Source organism: Sturnira hondurensis, unplaced genomic scaffold (genome assembly GCF_014824575.4).
Source record: "Sturnira hondurensis isolate 20B ecotype Veracruz unplaced genomic scaffold, ASM1482457v3 Scaffold0024400, whole genome shotgun sequence".
Classification (NCBI taxonomy): Eukaryota; Metazoa; Chordata; class Mammalia; order Chiroptera; family Phyllostomidae; genus Sturnira; species Sturnira hondurensis.
The window spans coordinates 6,599,159-6,609,723 of NW_028097031.1; the positions used below are offsets into that span (position 1 = coordinate 6,599,159).

A 10,565-nucleotide genomic window follows, 5' to 3' on the forward strand; every position below is an offset into this window, starting at 1 on the left:
TGTGGGCCAGTTGGGGGCATGTCATAGTCAACTGACTAATATTTCCCTTGCACACTGATTTTTTGTTCTCCCTCCTTTCCACTCTCTGTAAAAATAAATAAAAATTTGTTTTAAAAGACTTATGTATTTATTTATTTTTAGAAAAGGGGAAAGGAAGGGAGGGAGAGGCAGAGAAACATCAGTGTGTGGTTGCTTCTCACATGCCCTGTAATGGGGACCTGGCCCGAAACCCAGACATATGCCCCAGTGGGGAATCAAACTGGAAACCCTTTGGTTCACAGGCCAGTGCTCAAGTCTCTGAGCCATACCTGCCAGGGCAAAAATCTTTAAAAAATAATGAATGCCTATAAAGAAAAATGTTCTATTTACAAGTATGGAGAAAAATTAAAAAGAAACAGCAATAAAAGTTTCAGAAAAACTGCCTTGGTGAAAGAACTTGTTAGTACATTGAAATCTTTTCTTTTTTGCCTTTCAGTCTTTTAGGCCAATATGTGGTTGTGTATTTTGTTCATGAAATATATAAAAATTTTGCCTAAGAGTAAAAGGCATATGAATGAATTATGAATTTCTGAAGCATGTGATTTGAAACTATACTGACTTTAGAGTGGATTTTACTCTAGTTAAGAGTTGGATCATGAATATTTCTATGGAGAATTCTCTCTTTTCTTTCTGTTTCGAAGAACAGTGGTGCCCACCTCTCCCAGCTGCAAACTGTCTTTTCCACTTGCTGCCCCACTTGCTGCCCAGCTCCTGGCCATACTCGTCCCCAAACCAGACCAGCAGCTCACAGCCCGGCCTGATGACCTGGCAGGTTCGGTAGAAAATCTGCCCATGGTATTGAAAGGCCACCAGGTTCTGCTCTTCATCATCCCGGGCACAGTTCACATACCTGGGATTGAGGCAGATGAAGGGAAAGAAAACCACAGTGATGAGTTCCCACTACCTATTACATCCATGTCCAGCTCCTTCCTCACTGATTCTTAAAGCCCTCAGGCTCTGGTGTTGCCCACTGCCCCTAATGCTCCCAGGGAACCTTCTGTTCAGTGTCTGAGCATCTGTCAACATGTCATGTGAATTCCTACCTCCAAGTCCTGCTTGCAGTGTTCATCCTGCCGATTACTATTTTCTCAAACCCAGTTCTAGACTTAACCACCCTGATTGGCTATAATATCCAGTGATCTCTGGCTTCCCCAAACTCTAAATCAAGTTGTCTCACACCACAGAACCTGGTGCTTGATCTAGGGCTCTGCTTCTGAATTAGCTCACTAGTTATCCAGTACTCAGCCCACGTCTGTTTTCTCTTGAGAGGCCTTTCTCCAACCCCACTACACTTTATGTAGGATACCATTCACTTACTTGCCTGCCCAAGGTTATTATAGAAAATTGAATGTCTTTTTGTCTTGTTAGAATAAAACAGAACAATAGTAGTTGATTCACATTCTGTTAACCTTGATAAAAGACAGCCCCTCTCAGGAAAGGGCCCATAACCATTCCTCTGTAGGCCTCAGAGCCCAGCTCTAGTTAGAAGTGAGGCTGGGATGGTTTGCTGCCCTCACAGGTTTAGGCAATCCTTGGTTTGTGCTATCTTGACACTGTGCGCTTGTTGAAAATTATAGTTTCTAAAAGCAGTTGGTTTTATGTCTGTCTGTGAGAGGTCCTCCATAAGGACATGGGTTGTGTGATCTGAAGTAATGTAGTCCTTCACTGTAACTAGAACACAGTAAGTGCTTAATTAATATTCATTTGATAAATTAAAGTAATCCAGTGTCCCTGGTGAATTTAGGCTCTTCAAGGTCCTTTTCAGCACCCAGATGGTGTCTAGCAGAGAGTTTTATATTTTGAGGACACATGCTATACTTTTTTCGTAAAAGTCCCCTGAAATGAAAGTATACTGTATGGAGAAAAAGAAGGAAAACAGGATTAAGGGAGACCACTAAGGGAGGCATGATGAGAGGGAAAGATATATGGGCTTGTGGGGGATGAGTGTCCCCTCTGGCATTCAGAGACCTGTTGACCTCACCTCATCCAGTTGGCCCAGGATCTGTCCTTTCCATCCACATACTCATAGCAGTTTCTCCCTGTCGCGATCTGTGTTTCAGAAAAGATGTTAAAGACCTTTTATTTTTTTGGTGGGAAGGTATTAGTCAGAATTATTTTACTCCACAGTCATTAAAGCTCGTTCAGCCTACATGGGGATTCAACTGCCAGCTGTGACCACATGATATTTTTTTACACATCGTCTACGCACCTCAGTCTACCTGTCCAGTCAGAGCAGGAGCCCCACAAGGGAGGAGCCACTCTTTTGTGTCTGCACCACTTTGCTCCCATTTACCTTCTGATCCTTAAACAGGAGCTCTGTGTTCATGTGAAATCCAGTCAGTACACAGAGTTAACCATATTGTCCCCTCCATGTCTAGCACATAAGAGGCGAGGTCCCTCTAAGCTTCAGAAGGAATGTGGGAAGCCAGAGGACAGGGGAAGAGGTAAACAGTTCTCACCAGCCAGGAGTATCTGCTCTTGGCTGCCTCTTCATCTTCTGTGATGTGTCCTTCATAAGGGCCAAAGTGCAGACCCACAGGCAAATCAGCTGCCTGATTCCACACTCCAAGCCCAGCCTCAGGGATGCTGGATGGCCCGATTCTCAACCCAGGGGGCAGGGTGAGGGCTGAGCGGTGGGGATGCCCCTTGTCCACTGCACTGTCCTTTACAAATGTAGGGGGCCCATGCACAGCACAGCTGTTGATGAAGAAGTTCTGACACTTCTCACAATCTGGAGGCGAGAACAACAGGGTTTAGGGAAGGTGTAGCACATGTTTCTGGACACAGAGCTTCAGAGGGAGTGTGGCACTCACATCATTGAGGCTCAATCCTGTACTCTAGGTCACTAGAGGAAGGGAATGATTTGGGGACCAAAGGACTAGAGGGAAGTTACTGTATCATAATATACTTCTTAGTGTGGGTCACTTACAAAGGTAGTCATCATCCTGGGGCTCAGTGATCTCTTGGTACCCACAAACCTCTCTTTCTTGTAGGTTGTACATCTTCACATCCATCTCCTTTCTCCTGAATTCTGAGTTGGAGAAGAGCAGGTGAGCGAGGTTGGTGGGGTCTAGAGCATTAGTTCCCATTTTGTCAGATAACACACAATCTCCTCCTATCAAATGATCACCTGTTCTTTTGCACACTCTGGTATTTTACTCTGTTAATTACTGGTTCAGAAGATGAAGACTCCACACTAACTAATGACTGATTCAATTTTAGTTTCTAGGGACTTCCGCCAAGATGGAGGCATAGGTGGAGACACTGTGCCTTCTCCCACAACCAAGTTTGAATACAACAAAGGTTTGGAGAACAAGGACGCAACCACAAAACAGAAAACTGAATTATACAGAAGTCCGACAACCACTAGCCGTTCAAACGGGAGGGTAGGAGGGGCGGAGCCAGCGGAGGAGCTGGGTCGGGCAGGAAGGATCCCTAGACCCAGGCGCACAGGGAGCCCGGACCCGGTCAGGGTGTGGGGCAGACTGACCCGTGGTCGCACATTCGTGCACAGGGAGACGGACTGTGCAGGCTCCAGGGAGCGAGGGCTGGCGGCGGTGGCACGCTTGCGTGCAGTGGGACAAAACACGTGGGCCTGGTCACGGTGGCAGCTGCCGCACCTGTGGGGGCCCCGGCAGGAGGCAGCAGACGGGACGCCATTGCTCCTCGTTGACCCCGCCCCCACATACAACGTCACAACCCAGCGACTGAGTTGCCCTGCTCAGGTGAAGACCTAGGGCTCCGATCCTGCTACTTAACAGGCACAAACAGCCCAAAAGATGGCACAAGAAGAACTCAAAGTCCCAGAGCTGATAACTCTAAGCGACCGAGAAATTGCCAGCCTCTCTGAAGCACAGTTCAGGACACTGTTTATCATGATGCTCACAGAACTGGTTGATTTTAGTCACAAATTAGAGGAACATATGAAGGCTAAACTAATTGAAATGAAGGGAGATGTCCAGGAAACCAATAGCGATGGAAAGGAAACTGGGAATCAAATCAATGGAATGGACCAGAAGGAAGAACAAAATATCTTACCAGAAAAGAATGAAGTAATGAGAATTCAAAAAAATGAGGAGAGGCTTAGGAACCTCCAGGACATCTTTAAAGGTTCCAACATCCGAATTATAGGGGTACCAGAAGAGGGAAAGAAACAGCCACGAGTGGAAAACTTATTTGAACAAATAATACAGGAGAACTTCCCCAGTCTGGCAAAGGAAATAGACTTCCAGGAAATCCAGGAAGCTCAGAGAGTCCCAAAGAAGTTGGACCCAAGAAGGAACACACCAAGGCACATCCTAATTACATTAGCCAAGACTAAAATGAAGGAGAGAATCCTAGAAGCAGCAAGAGATAAGGGGACAGTCACCTACAAAGGAGTACCCATCAGACTGTCAGCGGATTTCTCAAAAGAGACCTTACAGGCAAGAAGGGGCTGGAAAGAAGTATTCCAAGTCATGAAATCCAAAGACCTACAGCCAAGATTGCTTTATCCAGCAAAACTTTCATTTAGAATGGAAGGACAGATAAAGTGCTTCTCAGATAAGGTCAAGTTCAAGGAGTTCATCATCACCAAGCCCTTATTATATGAAATGCTAAAGGGACTTATATAAGAAAAAGAAGATGAAAAATATGAACAGTGAAAGGACAGCAAACTCACAGTTATTAACAACCACACCTAAAACAAAAGCAAACCAAGAGGACAGCTAGATCAGGAGTGGAACCATAGAAATGAAGAACACATGGAGGGTTAGCAACAGGGGAGTGGGAGGAGGAGAAGGGGGGAGAAGGTACAGAAAATAGCATAGACAGTAGATAGAAAATAGATAGGGGGAGGGCAAGAATAGTAGGGGAAATAAAGAATCTAAAGAACTTGAGACATGTGGTTATAACCTAAGTGGGGGGAGAATGGTGGGGGAGGGAGTGTGCGGGTGGAGGGGAATGAAGTGGGGGAATAGAACAACTGTAATGGTATAATCAATAAAATATATTTTTAAAAAAGTTTTTAGTTTCTAGATCTTCCCATTACCAGGTTTAATTTGCCAACTTGTAATCATTCATAAAATATTTATGGAGTGCACATTATGTGTTAGGCATTCAGTAAAGGCCTAGGCACACAACACCAATAAAGTGTGGTTGCTATTATCACAGATGGATATATTGGACAAGTTGCACGTGTCAACTATTTTAAATTCAACTTAATGTTTTCAAACAACATATGAGCGAAATATCCTTATCTTCTTCGCTTTACACATTAGCAGTTGGGAGCTCAGAGAATTTATAGGATTTGCCCAAAGGACCAGTGGTAACTTTACTCTCAGCTTAGCCCAGCTTAAATCCAGGCCCATCCATAGTCAACCTCACATACCTAGGTCAGATTTATCAGCCCTTCTATATGACTTAGAACTAAAGTTTCCAAATTATTTTTTCTTACCTGGTTTTTGTCTAGTGTGCTTTCCAAAGGCACATGCTTCTCCAGGAGGGGACACTGGTTTCTGGCCATGCTCTGAGTCACTTGCAGTCATCAAATTTGCTATTCCTGATAATTCCTTCAAACTGTCTTCATTGCTTAATGGCAGCGTGGATGTTGCCTTCAATATAAGAGTCACATATTAAAAGATAACATTTATTTAATTTTTTAAGGCTTATGATACATTTTACATGCATGTCTTTGATACTTCAACCCTTGGAAACACATAGGGAGTATGAATATTAGAGGGGATAGAGCCGATGTGGATAATGAACCCAAGATTAGAACTTGTGCATTATGGCTCTCTTCTTTCAATTGTCTCTATAACATTGAGTGGAGAATATTGGGAAAAGAATAAAGAAATAGTTGGCGGAAACATATCTAGACAATAAATAAAATGATGATAAAATTTGGAATACCTTAGAAAGAATATTTATACTTAGATTAGCTGCTTCCCACCAATTGTTTGAATAAGACTGTATCAGTAGCTAGTTGTCTTCAGTTTCATGACCTCTAACATGCTAATTTTCAATGTTACAGTGAATGTGCAATTAAATAATGCTCACCAAAGTGTTCTGTGAATTGTGTAATACAGTATGAATGTGCGATTACAGTCCTGCTATCAATTTACTCAACTCTCTCCATATTTCACATCTCACAGAAATTGCCTTCGGCGTTCATTTATCATCTTCTAGTTTAATTTGTAACTGTAAAATCATTCAGCAAACATTTGGGGGCCCTCAGGGGCCCTGATCTGGGCCTGTAACCTCTGAGAAGTCTCAGGCATGGACCAGCCTCTCAAAGAGCCCACAACGCCGAGGGGGGCAGGTTGAACAAATGACTCTAAATAGGATGAGGTATAGAAAATAGCATAGACAGTAGATAGAAAATAGATAGGGGGAGGGCAAGAATAGTAGGGGAAATATAGAATCTAAAGAACTATAGAGGATGAGAGTGGCCTCATTGGAACTCAGAGAAAGAAGCTTTTCCTTCACCCTATAAGAAAGGGCATTTGAAATCAGTTCCAGATGGATGATTTTCTATAGAAGAGTGTGTAACCTATATGATGTCCTTAAGTCATTTTATTATTTGTTGTTTCTCAATCATCAAACCTGAAGCTCCTCAGGAGTGGGAGATGCTTTTTTTGATTAGAGTGGGAGGCTGTGATCCTGGACATTTTACATTCTTCTTCATCTGGGACCATCCACTGTACCAAGTGCCTACACATCGTACACTTTCCTCGTTCAGAGGGTCTTAGTGCATTTCTCACTTCAGCATAGCAGAGAAGAACTTTGGTTGAAACAGTCAGTCAGATGATTCATGTAATGACATATGGATAAGACAATGTAAAATTTAGAAACTGTGAAAGTTTATTTTTCTAATTTTTAAAAAAGATTTTGTTCATTTTCTTGAGAGAGGGGAAGGGAGCGAAAGAGAGAGAGAGAGAAAGAGAGAGAGAGAGAGAAACAGTGACCACTCACCTTTCACACACACCCCAACCTGGAAACTAGCCCACAACCCAGGCATGTGCCCTGACGAGGAAGCAAACTGGTGATCTTTCGCTTTGCAACATGACAACCAACTGGTCACTGTGGTGAGGGCAAAACTCTGAAAGTTTTAATGAGTTTGTGTTTTAGAGAAGCAAATATGGGTTACATTGCACTACCACTGATACTGTGATCTTAGACATTTCTGTATCTCTGAAAGACTCAAACATTTCTCTATCTCTGAAAGATCACTTTCCTCGTTGTAAATGGAGTTATATAGTACATACCTCATCGGGTTGTTGTAATGTTTGAGTGAGTTTATTCACATAGAATTCTTAAAGTCTGAAACATTGTGAGAATGAAACAAATGGTAGTTATTATTGTTGCTGTAGTTGTTAACTATTAAGATGATGATGAGCCCTGGCTGGTTGGCTCAGTGGATTGAGTGCTGGCCTGCAGACTAAAAGGTCACCAGTTCCATTCCCAGTCAGGGCACATGCCTGGGTTGCGGTTCAGGTTCCCTACTTGGGGGCGTGTGAGTGGCAACCCATACAGGTGTGTCTCGCACATGCTTCTCTCCCTTTCTCCCTCCTTCCCCCTCTCTCTAAAACATCAGTGAATAAAATCTTTTTTAAAAGATGGTAATATCAGACAATGTGTTGAAGAGATCAGTAAAGGAAGGCAGCAGTTCCTAGGATCCTTTCTGCATTTTCCTACTCTTACCTGCATTTCTATCCATGAGGAAAATTTTCTTGTCAACAGGATTTGGGAAATACTCACCTTCTTATGTTTACTCTGTTCCCTTCTGAAGGCCACCCAAGAAGGTTTCACTGAAAGACGATGAGAAATCAGTGTTTTGGTTGGTAAATGTTCCAAAAATGTGGAGATTCTTATTAGGGACACAGAATTCTGAATGAGAGTAGTCCAAGAACAATCCCAGGATGATTGGAAAATGTTTTCTGAGGTATCATTTAGGTCTATGCTTCTACTGGGGCCATCCACTAATTTCATTAGAATGATAAAAAATAGACAAAGTGTCATCTACGTTTCATCTTATGTTCATGAAGCACCTATTATCATTTATTAAAAGATACATTGGCCTCTCCTGACAAAAATGTAATAACAGTAACTGCACAGAAATTCCATGTCTTCAACACAACCCTTTCTCCGTCCTGTTTTTTGCATTTGAACCGGCCTCGTCCGGGCACCACAGCCCCTCACCTCCTTTCTCTGGGATCCTCCCCCTGTGCACATACTGGCCATCCTCGCCCTTCCTTATCATTAGACTCTGGTCGGCATCCACAGTCTGCTGATCACAGAACAGAATTCCAGTCAAGTTGAAGATCACATCTTGGCCTCAGCTGTGTTTCAACCCCAGACCCAGGAAAGTGCACCGACTCTACCCAGCGAACACTCATGATACTGGACAGAACGGCCCCGTGGCCGACGTCAGGAAATGAGACAGCGATCACCACTTCCTCCTCCGGCCCTCCCCCCAGTCCCGTCCTCGGCGTGGTTAATGCCGTTCCGCGTCTGTCTCCACCAGGGCGCCGGGCAGCCAGGTGTGGGGACACTCCTCGCCGGCCAGACCTGCCTCCCTCTCTTGTGATGACTCTTCTGAATGTCTTGTTCACTTGTATATTCCTATACGTTTACGGGTTCTTAATGTGTCTATAAATATGTAAGATGATTTTGCACACTTGAAGTTTACAGGAACAGCCCCTCACTGTACGACACACTGTTCTGCATCCTGTGTGTTCGCTGGACAAGCAAGCCCTGTCCCCTGGTTATGTCCCGAGATGCAGCCTGACCTACACCAGGTCCGCGTCGGGAGGGCAGCTCTGCCTCCTCCTGCCCCTCACCTCGCTGCCCTGGAGCCCATTCTTCATCAGCGTCCGCAGGGTCCGCCTCCTGGAGCTCGGCGGCCCCCGTGCGGTGGTGACGCAGGAAAGGTGGCTGAGGAGCCCTGAGACCTGGACGGAGACACAACCAAGTCCTGAAAGCACGGAGCCTGGAGGAGGCACGAGCTCCGGGAAGCCCCTGGGACCGGCTCGGGTGCGATGGGAGCGCCGCGCGGGCAGCGCCAGCCCTGCCGTGACGTCGGCGCAGGAGGGAGCCTGTCTGGTCAGCGGCCCTCCCGCCCAGCGCCTGCGCACTGGCGACCTGGGCTGGGGCGCGCCTCCAAGTTCCTCTTCAGGTTCTGGTCCCGGCGACGCGGAGTCCCGTCTCTCCCACCAGCGCTCCGCCCGCGCACAGCCACCCCGAGGGCCGCCCCTCAGCTCTCCTGAGGCGTCCGCCCCGCTTCCCCCTCAGGGCTGTGCCGCGGGCCGCCGTCGGGGTTCATGGCGTCCCGGCCCCGAGCCCGAGGCGCCTGTGGGAGGAGAAGGCGCTGAGAGGGCCGAACGCCTTTCTCCCGTTGGCGGGGCGCCGGGAGCGGGGCCGCGGGGCCGCGGGGCAGGGGCCGACGGCCGGGGCGGCTTCCGGGCTGAGGACGCGGAGGCCTGGGGGGAGGGGAGGGTCAGACCCCGGCGGTGGCGGAGGAGACTCGGGGCGTCTTGTCGAGGGGCTTCCGGGTCCCCGCACGGAGTCCGTTTCCAGGACGACGGCATTTAGCGTCTCTGACTTTGGGGAGACTCGGTCTTTCCGGGCGAGCTGCACGTAGGGTGCCCCGAGCTGAGGGGAACGGGGGTTTTCGGGCTGTTTGGGGTCTAAGCGTCGGGGGTCCTCCGAGGGCCCCTCGATGCTGAAGGGATTCGGGGCCCCTCAGGATGAGGGCATCGGGGTCTCTCAGGCTGGACCTTGAAGGTCTCGGGCTAAGGACTCCCCGCGGCAAGGCTCCCCGCTTACCGGAGAGTCTCCCGCGGCCCCCGCCGCGCCGCCCACCTCAGCGGAGATCCGCTCGGATCTCCGGGGCTTCCCGCCCCGAGGGGGGGAGGTTCCATCCTGGATAGCGCCCAATCAGTGCTGGAATCCCCGGGCCCTGCCCGCCAATGGGCGGTCAGAAGAAGCTGAAAGGGCGGGGCAGAGGGACAGAGCCCCCTGGGTTCTGGATTGGCCAGCGGAAGACCCGCCCCGCCCCGCGGGGATTGACTACCCTGGGTTTCCCGTGCGCCAGTCACGCAGCCTGCAGCTCCGAGGCGGGCTGTCCCGCAGCTGGTGAATCCATCCCGCAGGAGCTGGGAACTCCGAGCCGGGCCGGACGTTGGGGTGAACGTGAGCCTCCGCCGCCAGACAAAGTGACTTTGTTCCACTAGACTGTGGTCGGGATCCCCAACTTACATCAAGGCCCGTCCGTGCCCCCACTCCCCTTTTCAAACCCACTTTCGGCTAGAGCAGCATAAGCAGTGAGGACGCGGTCGAGACTGTATTGCATTCCGTGGAAACTTAAGTCAGTAAAATCTGGCCACGCAATTCATACACACAAAATAAGTCCCAGAGGGCTCAAATATTTAGACACAACAAATGACATAATGAGTATACTGGAAAACACACTGGGAGAATTTCACATCTCAAAGAAGTGGCGTTATGAACAATAGGTGTGTTTAACTCAGGTGTAAAAACATTTCAGG

General features: G+C 47.5%; 1 protein-coding gene across 1 annotated transcript; it reads right to left on the reverse strand.

The window, feature by feature from the left end:
• Positions 1-2,438: 2,438 nt before the first annotated feature.
• Positions 2,439-9,938, reverse strand: LOC118981710 (probable histone-lysine N-methyltransferase PRDM7). The gene is made up of 7 exons (XM_037038537.1): positions 9,844-9,938; positions 9,368-9,739; positions 8,859-9,085; positions 7,777-7,826; positions 5,474-5,630; positions 2,969-3,070; positions 2,439-2,770 (listed from the first exon to the last, which is right to left on the reverse strand). The coding sequence occupies exons 1-7, from the start codon at positions 9,936-9,938 to the stop codon at positions 2,439-2,441; spliced, it is 1,335 nt and encodes a 444-aa protein (XP_036894432.1).
• Between the last annotated feature and the right edge of the window lie 627 nt (positions 9,939-10,565).